Below are 18205 nucleotides of genomic sequence, written 5' to 3'. Positions count from 1 at the left end.
GAAGATAAGGTAATCAAGTCTACTCCTCAGGTGTTAGTCCGGGAACAACGATATCTTGCACTTTAAACAACCTTTAAAATCAATATTTCATTGATTGATTGATTTGGTGTTTATTTTAAATAAAATAAAGTGTTCAGTAGACTCAAATCAGTGTTTGATTTCTAATTATAAGTTTCAATATTTCATGTTTACTTTTGCAGGATCGTACCTAGGACCTCAAGGATGGTAGGTAAATGTACCAACCATCACACAACGAGACGATCTTATCTCTACTCGATTTCCTCATTCAGGATTTTTATACAAGAGCAGCTATCAAATCGAAAACTTTCGTCTAGGATTTAGGTTTTTTTATACAAAGAACAGTGTTTTTCATCTGCCTGGACGCAAAATTATGACTTTGCAGTGCGAATTACCGTTTGATAACTTTGAAAAAATAAAATGAATTAATTATTGTTCAGTAACAATCTCTGAATCTATTCTACTAATTTACAACATCCTGTATTACTTCAAACCATAAAGATGGAATTTATTCGCATGAGCATCAAATCTACCTATTCTTGACTCTGACACGTGTTCTCTAAAGAGGGGTAAAGAGCTTATGATGAACATCTAGTGGATCTTAAACATTTTTAATTTAAATGTTCTTTGTTATATATGAAAACGTACTTCATATTTACCGCTTATTGTATAAAATAATAAATAATATTTCCACATAGGAATGCTGTTTTTATCATTAATTTTGATTTTAATAATAAAAAACGTATACAGTTTTATTCTACATTTATTTATAATTTTTACCAGTGACCGGATTTCATCGTGACCAATACCGTGAGCCTGGTGGGAGACTAAACAAATTTCTATGATATTATACTACAAGTGCCAGCAGGAGTTGTAAATTATGATTTCATATTATTATTTATTTATTTTGTTATATTTGTTAAGTTGGTTCATACATATTAGGAAAATTTTTTAACTTTTATTGACACATTACTATTTTTTTTTAAATTCTCAAAAACATATTTTTTCAAATTGATTTTAAATAATTCAATTCCTACTATTTCTTTTATCTCGTGGTTTCTTTTCTTTATTGTGGGAACAAAAGAGTTTTTTGAGTATAAAGAAATAACAATTGTAAGAATTAAACTTTTGTTTGAATGTATAATAAAAACAGATGTAAAATGTTTGACATTATGCAGTTTTATAATAAAAATCGATAAGAATTAATAGCCAGGTATTTTGCTTTCATAGGATAACTAATTTACTTGATTAAAATCTATAGACTCTTCGGTGGGACACAATATTTTAATACTGACATATCACAACAGAGTTGAAGAAGATTTTAAAGAAAGTGATATTAATTTATAACTCTTCAACAGATGAAAGAATTGAAGGAATATAGATGTTCAAATATAGGCAGAATGGTGAATGTTACACATTGTGTAAAGTGGCCACTTAAACCAGCCATTGACAGGTCATAAGCCCTGTAGATGCCTAGACTTCTATATTACCTTTTCTTAAATGTTCTTCATCTCTGTTGTAATATGTTAATATAAACAGCTCCTCTGGGAGTTGAATCCAGTCCTTGTCTACAAAAATTTGGACAAACTCAAAATATTGTTGATAAATTACCTGGTCCATGAAGAAGTACAGAAATTGAAAAAATAACATTTTCAGGCGTTGCCTAGTATGTAGGTGAAATAATTCAATTAGATGAATCTCACCTGCATAAATAAAGGTTTCAGCTCTTTAACTTCACAAACATCAACAGATGAAAGAATTGAAGGAATATAGATGTTCAAATATAGGCAGAATGGTGAATGTTACACAGTGTGTAAAGTGGCCACTTAAACCAGCCATTGACAGGTCATAAGCCCTGTAGATGCCTAGACTTCTATATTACCTTTTCTTAAATGTTCTTCATCTCTGTTGTAATATGTTAATATAAACAGCTCCTCTGGGAGTTGAATCCAGTCCTTGTCTACAAAAATTTGGACAAACTCAAAATATTGTTGATAAATTACCTGGTCCATGAAGAAGTACAGAAATTGAAAAAATAACATTTTCAGGCGTTGCCTAGTATGTAGGTGAAATAATTCAATTAGATGAATCTCACCTGCATAAATAAAGGTTTCAGCTCTTTAACTTCACAAACATCAACAGATGAAAGAATTGAAGGAATATAGATGTTCAAATATAGGCAGAATGGTGAATGTTACACAGTGTGTTAAGTGGCCACTTAAACCAGCCATTGACAGGTCATAAGCCCTTGAGATGCCTAGACTTCTATATTACCTTTTCTTAAATGTTCTTCATCTCTGTTGTAATATGTTAACTTTATTTTATTTTAAGTTTAAATATGGAGTTCTATAAAATAAACACCACATCAATCAATAGTATCATAAGTTTTCACTTTCCGATTTTTGTTAAAGTGTCCCTGGGGACTGAGTAGCAGAAAAATAGATACGAAACGTTTATCTGTTTTAGATTTTAATTAGTTGAAGTTCATCTAGTAATTTAAGTAAAACGAATTAAAATCATGATAGTTTTCTTTTGTATTTCTGCAATAAAAATTCAGGCTCAATATATTACACAATACTATAACCAAAGTTTACAGTTGAGAGGCGCTGTACCTACCTAATTTATGCCTGTTTATCTTCATTCATAAGAGCAGATCTCTTTTGTATTATAAGTATCTACGCATAAATACTTCAAGTAGAGAGATAACGATGTTTGTGTTACAAGAGATCCAAACGACCCTTAACTCCATATCAAGTTGGATTATAATGTAATACATCACCCCAATAAAATTGTTTATCCCGTGGAAGAAACCTTTTAGGCACCGCTTAACTTGTACTATTTGTTATGTGAAGAATTATTTGAATAATGTAGGTTTCAAATGTTTTATTCGAAAAACAATTCCTATAAGTATAATTTGTGGTTATAAATAAATGTTTGTTAAAGGAATAACCCGCTAAGCGTCTATTTTAGAGGCTTGTCAGCAGGTAGGAAAGAGAGGATATGGAAGGAGGTAGAGAATAATTCACCACAACACCCAGACCAATTGAGAAGAAAATCTTTCATGAATTTTTTCTTGCAACTGGCTGGAATCGAACCCGCGACGCCAGTTTCACAGTCGGCCGTCTAACCAACTGCGCCACGACGCCTGTCTAAAGCCTGTGTAAATGTTTAAATCGCTATGGTTACGTACACACGGATATAAGAATTAAATTTTGTGTATGTACGTATGAGTATACGCAAAGGTATATGTATGTGTGCATATATCATCATCATCGTTCCCTTTCCGCACCTAATGGTGCATAGGGCACTGCATTGGTACACCAATTGCAGCGTTTCTTCATTTTTATTACATGAAGGTAAGATGATCAGTCTTACGCTTCAGGTACCAGTCCAGGGACTATGAAATATTCTAGTGTGAAAGCATCTATTTAAATAAACCATTGTAAGACGTCACTCCCCATTATGTACACAAGAATTGTTTATTTTTTTACGTAATGGGAAACGTTAATGTAAATGTATGTATTTAATTAATGTAAAAAAATATATATATATATTTTACATCAACCATGCTGGGAATCGAACCCGAGACCTCTTGCATGGCAGGCTAACGCGCTGACCATTACACCACGAGGCCGACAACATGGGCCGTGCATATATATATAAATATCTATATATATGCACGGCCCATGTTGTCGTATATATAGATATATATATATATATATATATATATACATAATATGTATATATATCAGTGGTAAGCCGTGATTTATTTTATGGGTGTATAATTATATATTTGTATATAACATATTATGTCAGTAATACAATTATGAATGACTATTTTTTCTGTGGTTCTGTGAAAATTAACTCAAACAACAATTATTATTGACCTCGCGATAAACGTAGGTTCATTCTATACTAATTTAATACAGTACTTGTACAAAAGTTTATTAAAAAATGCTACAATGACATTCTGCAGATATTTCCATTATGACTTTAAATGTCAACACTGAGCACTGGCCGATTCCTTTTAAATAAATTATGCCAAAAACGGCCACTGCAAACGCTACATGTCCACTTTTTTGCCGTTTTGAAGTTAAAAACGCAGAAATTATCGCAATAAGATATTTTATATGTGAATAAAGCACGGATGTCCACTTTGTGCCGTTTTGAAGTTAAAAACGCAGAAATTATCGCAATAAGATATTTTATATGTGAATAAAGCACGGATGTCCACTTTGTGCCGTTTTGAAGTTAAAAACGCAGAAATTATCGCAATAAGATATTTTATATGTGAATAAAGCACGGATGTCCACTTTGTGCCGTTTTGAAGTTAAAAACGCAGAAATTATCGCAATAAGATATTTTATATGTGAATAAAGCACGGATGTCCACTTTGTGCCGTTTTGAAGTTAAAAACGCAGAAATTATCGCAATAAGATATTTTATATGTGAATAAAGCACGGATGTCCACTTTGTGCCGTTTTGAAGTTAAAAACGCAGAAATTATCGCAATAAGATATTTTATATGTGAATAAAGCACGGATGTCCACTTTGTGCCGTTTTGAAGTTAAAAACGCAGAAATTATCGCAATAATTTGTTTTATATGTGAAAAAAGCATGGAAGTCCACTTTTTTGCTGTTTTGAAGTTAAAAATGCAGAAATTATCGCAATAAGCTATTGTATATATGAATAAAATACGGAAGTCCACTTTGTGCCGTTTTGAAGTTAAAAACGCAGAAATTATCGCAATAAGCTCTTTTATATGCGAATAAAAAACGAAAATCCACTTTGTGCCGTTTTGAAGTTAAACAAGCAGAAATTATCGCAATAAGCTATTTTAAATGTGAATAAAGTACGGAAGTCTACTTTCTGCCGTTATGAAGTTAAAAACGCAGAAATTATCGCAATAAGCTCTTTTAAATGTGAATAAAGCACCAAAGTCCACTTTTGAAAAATAAAAAAGGCTCCTACAAAGCCTCATTACCCATACCTTGAATTATTGGACAAAGTCAGATTAAAAAATATAAATTAAAATATTTACACATTACGAGAGAAATGGAAAACATGTTTGAGTAGAGCAAATGGCAGTCTTGGTATTTACACAGCTTGTAATATTTTATCTCAAACTATTTCAATCCCTCTCCATAAACATTTAGAAAAAACTCAAAACATTCTTCATTAAAATAATGACAAAATTCCCTAAGACTGGTAACAAATTTGCTAGTAATATCCAGTACTTGATAGACGCATGGTCGTATCTGATGTCCCACAGGGTTATTACCTTGGTCTTCCCTTACTTTACTTAGGTCCCATACGTTTAATTCGAAGGGCTTAACTTACTTTACATGGGTACAACAAAACTGTGTAACTCAATATTTAGCTACCGTCTGGAGTTGGAAAGTTTTGAATTCGGAATAAAGGGGGAGGAATAAGAATCCCCATATATGTATGTGTATTTTACTAAGGTTTTGTATATTGATTTAAAGGAAAATGGATGTATAAAAAAATCTTATTCGTAATTGGTCATTTTATGTCTCAAATAAATCATATTACCACAGATTTAATACGTTGTGCCTCTTTATATGTAAGTTTATTAAAGCGACAGGGAGAGAGTTTTTTTTATTTTATAATTATCAAAAAATAAAAACAAAGTTCACCTTTTCCCATTTGTACAAATTTACATCTTTTCAAATATTTTATATTGTTTATATTTTTGTGGATGCAGCTACTCTACTGACCCATAGACATGTTCGTAATTGTACTTTTACATAAATCATAATTTTAGTTTAAAAATTTATTTTTTTCAAATAAGAAAATGAAATAAAAAACACGTGTTAAAAGAAATGAAAAAAAAATAAGGACATTCAATGCATAAAATATTATACTCTGACGTATGATACATATTCCTCAGCTTCCTTTTTAGTCCTTTTAGCTAATCATTTATGGACTAGGGTTTTGAAATTATTGTTCTGCTTATAAATATCTCCGTACTTAAGAAAAAATAAAATTAATGTTCCTGAAAATTGGAGCGTCTCTATTAATAATTTATTTTAATTTAACGTATTACAACAGAAATTAAGATCTTTTTAGAGACGGGAATGTAGAAGTCTAGGAATCCACAAGGCTTATGACCTGCCATTGGCTGGTTTAAGTGGCCACTTTACACACTAACTAACATTTACAATTCTGCCTATAATTGAGCATCTATATTCCTTTGATTCTTCCATCTGTTGACGTTTGTGAAGTTAAAGAGTTCAAACCTTTATTGTTGCGGGTGAGATTCATATGATTGAATTATTTCACCTACATACTAGGAAACGCCTGAAAATGTTATTTTTTCAATTTCTGTACTTCTTCATGGACCAGGTAATTTATCAACAATATTTTGAGTTTGTCTAAATTTTTGTAGACAAGGACTAGATTCAAATCCCTGAGGAGCTGTTTATATTAACATATTACAACAGAGATGAAGAACATTTAAGAAAGGGTAATATAGAAGTCTAGGCATCTACAGGGCTTATGACCTGTCAATGGCTGATTTAAGTGGCCACTTTACACACTGTGTAACATTCACCACTCTGCCTATATTTGAACATCTATATTCGAATCTCATCTATATTCGAAATTCATCTACTTTGAATTTTCAAATCGTAACTGCTAGGTGGTGCTGTCACCCCTCTCTTAAACTATCAAACTTTACTCCTAGCTCAGTGTCAAATTAAAATGAACTTATTTTTGTTTCGCATTTTATAAATCTCTTTCATAAAAAGGAGCTACCTCAAAATATTTTAAAATTAAAATAAACTATTGTAAGACTTTACTCCCCATTATGTACCCAAGAATTGTTTATTTCTTTTACGTAATGGGAAACGTTAATGTAAATATATGTATTCGATTAATGTAAAATGTTGTATTTAGTTGTATTATTGTAATTTTATTTATCATAAATTAAAAAAAATAATATTTCAGAGTATTGCGAACTTTGGATCAAGGGGTTCAAGGTTCAAAGCCTACTTTACCATGACTTGTTATCAGATTTTCTAATATTTGTTTCTTTACGTCTAACAGTTAGCGGCGAAATTGATATATTTTGACATACCATGAAAAGGCAAAAAGATAATTATTATTTCGCTCCTAAAATTAGAATTTTTGAAAAAAAACTTACTTTCAGCAACTGATGGTCTATCTCTTACTTCAGCTTGCATTCCTGTTAGCACATATGATGACAAAGATCCCCTAAAAAGAATAATATTAGTTAGTGCAAGTTCTCGATGGAAATTAATTACAATTTAATGCAATATTTTTTTACATCAATAGATTGATACGGATATCAGTTAGTTTTTGTATTAAGACACTAACATAGTAATGTTTAGAAACATTATATATTTATGTTTGAGTTGAGAGCGGCGCGAGGTGGCTGCCTGGCTCTATTATTTCGGGTTTTGCCTTTCTAGTCGGTCACGCGCCCTTGTTGTTTTAATTATATTAAACTCTCTAATATAATTGCACACGGAGAATCAGAGTTCAAAGAGTTTTTTTTATAAATTTTTAAAGTTTTTTTTATACGCAAACAGTAGGTACAAAATACATTCCTTTTTATATTAGTATAAAACACTAATGGAAACACAAAAAAATGTATAAATCTAAGACAATAATTAAAATTATGTTAAATATAACAAATGTAAAAGATAAGAAATGAAAAAGATGTCAATAAGTTTATGAAATATCTGCTGCTTCTCTCAATATTTCTTTGACATTTAACTTAAATTTACATACATTGTCATGAAATTGTGATCACTTTCGTATAGAGTATTTAATGATCCAGGCCCAAAGATTTCAGTTAAAATGAAATAACTTCTTTAGATATCAAATAACATCAAATAAAGCGCCACGTAGAAAAACAAAGTTATTCCATTTAAATCTATTGATTCCACAAGGTGACTGCTTCAAACATTAGAAATATTTTTCCGACAACAAAACAATGTTTAATTAACCATGAAGAAGCCATAGTGTTTTGCCGAAACTAGTTGGTTATGATTTTTTTTAAATCAAGTGGAACATTAAAAAAACCACGTAAATTTATTTCAATCTATTGAATCATTTTTGTATAAAAAAATACGGAATATTTTTATTTACTTTTCAAACAAATATTTTTTTATGTCATTATGAAGATATCTCATTTTTTTTAAACTTGTAGTTACCAGCTTGTTTCAGAAAGCCGACGATAATGTAAATACACATTTATTTACGAGCATTAATTTTTTTTGTGATGTATTATCTATAATTAGTCTTTCTTTTTTACACAACGTTCTTATTTCTGTCTGGCATATTTTAATTTTTTTTTATAAAAGTAATATGTTTCTTACCCAGATGTCACTGCATTCATTTCCTGTTTCCATGCCTCCCTCAGTGCCTTAAGGTGCTTGAGAAGGTCACCCCCGGGTGCGTACTCTAGCAGGGCGCAGTAGGGCTGGCGTAGGGTACAACAGCCCAGCAGTGCCACCACATTGGGGTGCTGTCCCACCAGCTTCAGCATGGCAATCTCGCCCAGGAATTCCGCTACTTCCTCGGGGGCCGCCCTGCCTGCATCACGAAAGGAATACCTTCAGCGTCGAAGCCTTTCAAGCGGTCAGAATGAGGAAGTTGAAAAAAATTCCTAAATGAACTATCAAACTAGGCCAATTTAAAAAGATACATTATTGTAATATATCAAATGACGATCGAAATAAAGTTTGTAATTTTAAAAATTACCACCAAAATTTCGAAATTACACCACCCGCGACGTCATGAGTTCAGGTCGGTGAGTGTTTCTGACATTTATAAATTGTGAACCCCGTACAAATAATTTGTATCCGCTAAACGTCGAAAAAAACTTGATTTTATTGTAAAAAGTACTTATCCTTTTTTCTTTTACATTACATTACATATTATTATATTGTTTTTTTTAATTAAATTTTAATTACTGAATCTTTTACTTTTGTTTATATCGGTTTAATATTTTTTTTAACTATCTTTAGTTTCAAATCAATTCTTAGTACTGCTTTAAAAAAAAATTAACAAATTCTTTATATACAGTTTTTTTTAATTCAATTAAATTATTAATTAATTACTCTAAGCATGTTTTTAGATTATTTAACCACCTTTAATTACTTTTAGAATTGCTTTTAAAATACATATATTACTTTCTTGCTGTAATTTGTTGTTTTTTTATATTATTTTAAAAATAAACTTTTATTATCATTGTTTATTAACTATTCTTTTTTTTAATTTCTTAAAATCACTCTGTCTTTGCATACAGACCTCGCTTCCTCTACATTCATACATCTTCTCGTGCACGCACGCCGATTATTCCTACTCTTGACATGTCCGTCTTCAAATATTTGGACTTGATCGTGCCACGTCTTTCTCGGTCTTCCTCGTTTTCTGCATCCATCAACGTTCGCATCGTCGATCCTTTTAGCCCGCTATCTATTCGCTCTACATGTCCAAACCAACGCAGCACTCCTTTCTTGATTCTGTCGATAATGCATGTCTCAGCCTTACACAGCTCACGGATCTCGACATATGTGCACCTATCATACATCGTTTTACCACAAATTCGCCTGAGAGATTGCATTTCGACAGCATTTAACCGACATTCATCATCATTTTTCCATTTCCGTACTTCGCTCTCATACATTAGAGTTGGCACTAGAACTCCATTGTGAATTGCTAGTTTTGCCTCCTGCGATAAACATTTGTTCGCAAAGTAAATTTCAGTGCACCGTTCACCCTGTTCCCGGCACTCACCCTCCTTTCAATATATTTCTCAGTCTTTCCATCCCTAGTAAACATACTTCCCAGATACGTAAATAAACTCGTAAACTTGGCTGATATGTATGCTTCCACTTTCCATTATGTCGTATCCCAACTCAACACAAGGCTCTTGGCCTCATGCCGTAATGTATGGCCGCATGTAAAAAAAAATTAAAAAAATGTATTAATAAATAAATTCATGCAGGATTTTACGAAGCACTCTCCTATCCAAGATTTCCAGTGAAGATGTCCCGATGTCTAGCATCCCACTTACATTTCAATGCGCAAATATTTTTGCCAAAAAAATGAAGCCTTACTTTTGAGTTTCTTAACTGCCACCACCTGATGTCCCGGAAGGTCTACCTTGGCCAGGTATACTCTTCCGAATGCCCCCTCTCCCACCTCCTGTCCCAGGGTCATCCTCTGTGGACTAACTTCCCACTCATCAGCTTCACCGCGGACCCTTGCGTCCTTGAATCAAAATTCACAAAATAAATATTAAAACAATTTAGCCAGGAGTGAACAATATTCTAATTCTAATTCGATTTTTTTATTATTTATTATTAATAAACATATAATACAAAAATTACATGTTAAACTCCCCCTAGGAAACAGAATTAAATGTATTAATTAAATTAAATTTAAAAAACTCATTTGGGACCGTAGATAAAAAATAAATTTTGGTGACAATACATAATATAATACATAGTGAATACATCCGAAATAGTAAGAAAACATTATTGTATAAAAAACATAAAATACAATACAAAACCTTTCGAATACCTAGCGTCAATACGAACTATTGTCAAAATTCGTTTTTACATATATCGTGTTCCACTTTTAACAGCTTTTTTAACCATATAGATATCTATCATACAGGATTACAATTATTCAAAAATAGTGTATGAAAAACTTTTGAATAAAACTCCCGCTGACCCCTTTTCCTCTTGCATCACTTCACATTACATAAATTAATACTGTTATTTTTAATCAAATTTCTCTACTGAAATTTGTATTATTGCTAAATTTGCTTATATAAATTTTATCAACTACCTTTGGTTTAAAATCTTCTCCTTATATTGCTTTTTCAAATTTTAAAGATTATTTGCTTTACCTGTTATTTATTTTTTTTTTCTGCTGCATTGCCATGTTTTTATACTTTTAAACTACTTTTAATTACTTATATTGTATATGTACATATATAACATTAATATATTGCTGCTCTTACTAAAATGTGTCATTAATTTTGAAGGTGTTTTTTAAACTGACTTTTTACCGTCTTATATTTCATTTTAAGATTCTTCTCATCGTTTCTTTGAATCCCATAAAATATATATGTGTATATTTATGTTTTTCCTTTTTGAAAATGCTTTTTTCTTTACATCTGAACATGTTCTTCATTCTTTATTTGTAATTATTAACTTTTCATTACCTTTACAAAAAAAAATTCTTCATTTTTAATATTGTCTCCATTTGTAAATAATAACTACAAACAATGTTTGATTATGTCCAAATGCTTGCAGACTGGCTGGATTTCCTCCCTAGGGAGTTGTTCAAATTTAAATTTATTTCAACTGAGAGGGAAAACATTCGCTCTTTTACTTCACAAAAGTCAACAGATGGAAGAGTAGAATAAATGTGGATTTTCAACCATGGGCAGAATGGTGAATGTTACACAGTGTGTAAAGTGGCCACTAAAACCAGCCAATGACAGGTCGTAAGCCCTGTGAATGCCTAGACTTCCATATTCCCTTCTCAAAAATGTTTTCCCATTTAAATACTAACTACAAACTTTAAAATAACTTTTTTACTTTTATTTTTTAACCACTTCTATTTGTGTTTTTTTCGTTATCTTTTTTGTACTTTCATTGATAACCTAACATATAATTATTATAAAATATGGAAACTTCACTGGTCCATTAGAGTTAAATATAACTGTGTAAAATATAAAACTATGTAACCGTACTGTATGTTTCCCGAATAAAAGAAAATAAAAAAATAAGAAATAAAAACAATACCTCACACTATCTATATAAATTACATTAATAATTGTCTCTTTTAAAATATTTAAGTAATGTTTTTGTACTGCGTCACTTCTGGATTTATTATTTCATTTTTCGTGTTTTAGCTCATTGGGCAGTTTAGTATATTCGGAATGGACAATATTTTCCTAAGACCTACTGCCAAACTTTGTTGAGCGAAACTTTGCTTTGCTTTTTCCAAGTTTATTCGTAAATTGAAGAATATTTATTGTAAGGTAACAGAAACATTATGGTAATTTATTACTGTCCATCATCTTGCGCAAGAACGAAGGTGGTTAGTGACGTTATATTGATTTGTTTTCTTTTACGTAATGATAACCGTTAAAGCAAATAATAAAACGCATGAATTGTTTTAATATCATGACTTATATTTGTGCCTAAATAAAGACTATTAAAAAATAACTAGCTGAAAACAGTCGGCTATCGCCGCGATAGCAATTATATACATTGTAGATATAATTTATACACTTATTAATGTCAATATATAAATGAATAAACAAAACAACACAAAGAGATGGTCAGGTTTCAATTAATAACTACACATTCTAAAAATAATCAAATAAATTAACGCAAATAAAATAATATTGTCAGTTCCACGCCAATACACCCCGAATAAGCATATGAAAGCTAATACTGTAAGATACTGGAAGAAATCGTACAAAAATGACCTTTTGCATTATTTGTGTAAAACAGAAATACCAGTTGTGATTAAAATAATAATTATGATGATATCAAAATGGTTTTTACTAAAAAATTTTTTTTTACTTAATAATCTTAAAATTACAGTTTTGCCAAATTGAAAGCATGCAACCCGTCAACGGTTTCTTGTAAATTGGTTCAATTGTTTCATATTTAACATACATTTTGTTTGAAAAACATTACATACCATATTTTAATAAATTATTAAAAATTAAAACTATCGTTAATACTGTGGAGGTTATCACCATCAAGCCGCAAAGTTGGCAGTGCTGAACACCGTTCTGGCCCACAACGCGTAACCCGACGCAACGTCAGCTCGGACAAGTAATTAAACGTCGTGCAGCGAAAGAATATGCACATTTCATCTTGGCATTTCGTGTCGCCCGTCCACCAGCTCCTCGCCAGTGTTCGCTATTGTAAATTCCTTCTGTACAAAATTGTAAGGATGTAACTCGTGTGTACCTACTCAATAAATAACTTTAATTGAACGTAGCTATGCAGAAAGCAGCCAGTCCACAATTTAGAAAAAATGATATTTTGATGTTATCAGGTGCAGTAAGGTCAATTCTATGTTCTGCTTACAACAAACAGACTACTTTTATACAAAAAAAAAACTGTTTTAATCACCACCTGAAAATGGTATCAATTACAAAAATGGCATTTCTCAATTTGCAAAAAACACTTACAGCAAGAGAAAACCCCCACGGTAATTTAAAAATCAATAAAACTAGTCAATTAAGTTAAAAAATTCTTGCATGTAATATATATCAAAAAAACTAATGTATTCATTGTTTATTATTAGCAAAAATGCAAAAGCACCACTTGCTTACTTTAGAAGATCGCCGTCCACTATTAGACATGGGGGTGCTTCATGACATAAAAAGGGGGCTCTTATGTCAAAGTTTTCATTAAATGTCCTCGGCTACCGCACCCGTCACACGTAAAGCTCTCTATTTCATGTGCCAGAAGTTCGTATGAACTATGCCCCGGACTCTTCACTTTTAAGTTTTGCTCGTGAATATAATTTGAACTTTCCCTTTATTGATCCATTTGATTGTAAAAAAATAACATTCAAAATGCGCGTCTAAAAACATATTTTTTTGTCTTATACAGTTTTAATAATAAAGTCTTATTTTATCTTATTTTATTAAATTTAATTTTATCTCTCATTCTTAATATTTTATACATATTTATATTTTCGACACTTGTGCAATATTTACACACATCTCCACCCTCATTCCAATATAACACCCACTCAGCCACCCTCTCACTCACTTACACTCACACAAACACACTAGTATGTGTTGTACGTGTATTTAATGTATTTCTGTGGATATCTGTCATTGGTTTTATTTTCTGTATATTTTATTTGTTATATTTTTGTTACATGTATTACTGTTGATATACCCAATAAATAAAAAAATCGTCAAAGTCAAAAACATTCCAACTAGTGAGTAGATTAGAAAAATTAACTCTTTTCACAAAGATGCTATTTTCTCAGTTTCACTTTTCTATGGTTGGCCTGCTTTCTGTATAACTTCGTTCAATTGTAATCCATCTTTCTCATTTAACCTCAAATCAATTCCATCCATACAATACAAAAGTCTTTTTTACATTAGCCATAATTTGAGCATACATCTCACTTCTGTATTTGCCATATTTTGCCATATTTATTACTTCATCTAGGAACAGCTAGCTTTTCCATACTAGTTAACCTGATGTTATAATCATGTACGAATTTGTGTTTATACTCGAAGTGCGCTATGATAAATCTTCTACTTATAACAATATAATAATATTTTCTATTAAAGGAAGATTCGATGAAAAATGCAAAAATGAGTTATTTACGCAAATACGGTCGTTTATACATACGCGCCTTTTAGGCAATCAAATTTCTAGCCTTAACGTTTTGTATATTGCCTAAACAATGATCTTCAGGCGTCAACAACTAAATTCGAAGAAAGAAAAAAACAATTATAATATCAAAAATTGTGTATATAATTTTTGAGTTTCTTTGCTTCAATTATATACTTCCATAAGATGAGCACAATTAAAGGTTTTTTTATTAAATATAATTACACAAACTTACATTTGCATATGAGTGTGCGAGAAGTAAACTACGGTAAGTCTAAATATGATGAAATTAAGTGGTTATTATGTCAAAACCAATATTTAAATTTATTTCAACAGAGAAGGAAAACCTTTTTGAAAAGGGAATATGGAAATCTGGGCATTAACAGGGCTAATGACCTTTCATTGGCTGGTTTAAGTGGCCACTTTACACACTGTGTAACATTCACCATTCTGCCCATGTTTGAACAATCACATTTCCTCAACTCTTCCATCTGTTGACTTTTGTTAAGTAAAAGAGCTAAATCCTATATCACGTGGGTGAGGTTCTTTCGGCTGAACCAAATCACCTACTAGGCAACGCCTGAAAACGATTTTCCAATTTTAATTCTTCTTCTTTTACCAGGTAGTTAATTAAACAATGTTTGAGTATGTCCAAAAAAAAAATTATAGTTTGTTATTTCCTGAAAAAAAAATACTTGACTGTAGGTTTATCAAAAATATAAACTATTTTGTATGATAATACATTCATGAAAATCAAAACGTATTGTTGATGTATGGGCACCTTTTTAACGTATTTTTTTAAAAAGTAAAAGCATATTATTCTTACAATTTATTTTTTATATTTAATACACAATACTTATTTTTTCTGATTATAAAAATGTGTTTTTTTTGTATGATGAATGAAAAATCCATTGAATTTACTACTCTTTTCCTATAGAACATTTGATTTTGTACCACAAATGTATTTAGAGGTAAATAAATGTATCTCCATTTTGAACATTAAAAATGTTTAAAAACTATAAAAAAAGAAGAGATTCAAAATTAATAAAATAAAGAAAACGAATTTACTTCAAAGCCACTTAATAAAAAATACCAGCTGTTTAAATCATAAAAAAATCACTAACTAGTCTCTCCCGAAAAGTTGCATTTTTGCACAAAAAATAATAGCTAAACGCAATGACATAAAAATACATCGACACAATTAGATTTTTTAAATGGAAATTAAAAAACGATCAAATTGTAAATTGATTTAGTAACACGAAGGTTGAATATTTATAGGCCTATTGCATCCAAAGAATAATAGTGGCACAACCAAAAAATACATTTTGCAGGAGAGCAGTTACACACACACTAACGCTATCGGTAAATTAACATTAATTCGCAAAAACAAAGCAAAACTTAAAGTTCACTCAATTTTACAGTCTAGGTTAAAAATTTTCATATGAAACAGTAGCAAAATAATTAATGTGCCACTATTATTTCATAAATTCGAGTAAAAAATATAGTGCACTTTTTACTTTTAAGACTACATACAAAAAAATTTTTAATTATGTAGTAACTGCATTTTCTATTTATTTTTAAACTGAATACTTCATAGTTATTTTCATTGTCTCAGTCCTGGCACCTGAAACGTAAGACTTATAACCTTTTTTCTGCGTAAAAAAAAAGACTAAGATACGATGCGGTTGGTGCACTAACTCGGTGCCCTGTGCACCATTAGGCGCGGAAAGGGAACGATAACAATTAATAGCAATTAGAGTGTCTGTAAATAGACAAACCCTTTTTATTCATAAATACAATGAGCCGTTAAATAATATTTGTAATAATTTGTTACATTGTTATTAAGAAAACATTGTGCGAAAAAACAAAGATAGGTTTTTTTATACGAAGGGGAAAGATAATATTTGCCTACTGCGAAGGAAGAAAATGGAGGGTTGGATATTAATTAAACAGTGAATTAAATCGAACCGTCATGAATATTCAATACTTTTAGAATTTCAAGACTAAATAATGGAATTATTAAGTGAATTTCGTTATTTTTCTCTGTTTATTTATTCATTTGATCAATTTAATCATTTAATTGACTATATTATTTAGTAACAATATTTTGAGTTTGTCCAAATTTTTGTAGACAAGGACTGGATTCAACTCCCTTGGGAGCTGTTTATATTAACATACTACAACAGAGATGAAGAACATTTAAGAGAAGGTAATATAGAAGTCTAGGCATCTACAGGGCTTATGATCTGTCAATGGCTGGTTTAAGTTCTAAATCGGGTTGTGGTCCTGTGGCTAGTGTCTCGGACTCACGGACCGAAGGTCCGTGGTTCGAATCCCACTCTACCCCAACTCGATTCCATTTTCTAATAGTTAGTTATTTACAACTCCTTTCTGAAACCGGACAACCTTTCTGAGAAGGGAATATGGAATTCTGGGCATTTACAGGGCTAATGACCTTTCATTGGCTGGTTTAAGTGGCCACTTTACACACTGTGTAACATTCACCGTTCTGCCTATATTTGAAAATCTATATTCCTTCAATTCTTTCATCTGTTGATGTTTGTGAAGTTAAAAAGCTGAAACATTTATTTATGCGTTGCCTAGTATGTAGGTGAAATAATTCAGTTAGATGAATCTCACCCGCATAAATAAAGGTTTCAGCTCTTTAACTTCACTTTTGGGGTGTATGAAACGGGACAGCGAAACGTTGATTTTAGCTAGGCAAAATCAGTCCGACCTGCAGTTGCCTTTGTACAGTATCGGGGAGGCAGCTGCGAGAGAGTAAAAGAAAAAGAATTTGCAAATAACCATTCATCAAAATTGTCTGGCACCAAGTATCCGCCTAATAATAGACCATTAATTATATTACTAATGAGCCAAACAATATGAAGAAAAAGATAATTGGTCATTTTTCTTTAAATATTTATGTGTATTTTGAAATTCTAGTCGATGATACTTTTTAGCAAAAAAAATAACATCTGGGACCGGCAGCAAAAACAAACCCAAATGTGAAGGGAATAAGACTCATAGTTGTTTGTTTGTTTGTCAAAATGGCGTAACGAGCAGGTATATGTCACGTTACATAAAAGGCGGAGAAATCGCTAAAATGACGTGTCAAAGTAGTTCATGAAAATAAACTGTGGTCCCGTGACAAGTGTCTCGGACTCACGGATCTGAGGTCCCTGGTTCGAACCCCACTCTACTTTCCAATAGTGAATTATTTACAACTAGTTGATGATGGCTCCAAAAAAAAAAATTGGGTAAATCATTAGAACGAAAATATTTATTTTAAAAAATGGAGTAAACTTCGAGTGGAATACACTCGTCCAGTGGTGGTATTCTAAATCATCTGTACCTTCTAGAGCAGTGTTTCTCGGTCTTCTTTATGCCATGCCCCACCATAGTATTTTCAAAAGTCAGATGCCCCACCTATGAGAACCAACATATGATCCCCTAATGAAATGAAATAAAACCTATTCCAATACATATATTATAAATAAAATTATTACAAAATACAAATTGAAAATTTAATTAAGTAAAATAAAATAAAAATAAAAAAAATAATAAAACACAAGTGACAATTGAAATTAAGTACAATCACACACATATCTTGCCGCCTAAATTCATGATTAAATTCAGTTACGCTTGCTACAATGGAATTTGATGTCCGGGTCTAACTTAATTAATTTCAGTCTAAGGTCCCCTTCATACCTCTATTAGTTATATCCAATCGATTTCGTTTTTTAATGAGTGAATGGCGTAGGGCGCTAAAACCACATTCCACCAAATAAGTTGA

The 18205-nt window shown here is 31.2% G+C and overlaps 1 protein-coding gene across 1 annotated transcript in view; it reads right to left on the bottom strand.

Annotated features, from left to right (window-relative positions):
• The window catches only part of LOC148277242 (tyrosine-protein kinase receptor torso-like), a gene marked incomplete at its 5' end in the record, with an annotated part of 31859 nt that extends 21574 nt beyond the window's left edge, over positions 1–10285 (bottom strand). The window contains 3 exons of the mRNA XM_088233149.1: positions 7185–7255; positions 8386–8602; positions 10132–10285. Of these exons, the coding sequence (XP_088089275.1) occupies positions 7185–7255; positions 8386–8602; positions 10132–10285 (442 nt within the window). The remainder of the gene's footprint in view (positions 1–7184; positions 7256–8385; positions 8603–10131) is intronic.
• Between the last annotated feature and the right edge of the window lie 7920 nt (positions 10286–18205).

The sequence above is a fragment of the Micrasema longulum genome, unplaced genomic scaffold (assembly GCF_059751315.1).
Source record: "Micrasema longulum isolate JH-2025_06_02 unplaced genomic scaffold, ASM5975131v1 h1tg001065l, whole genome shotgun sequence".
Lineage (NCBI taxonomy): Eukaryota > Metazoa > Arthropoda > Insecta > Trichoptera > Brachycentridae > Micrasema > Micrasema longulum.
This window is presented reverse-complemented; position numbering and strand designations above follow the sequence as displayed.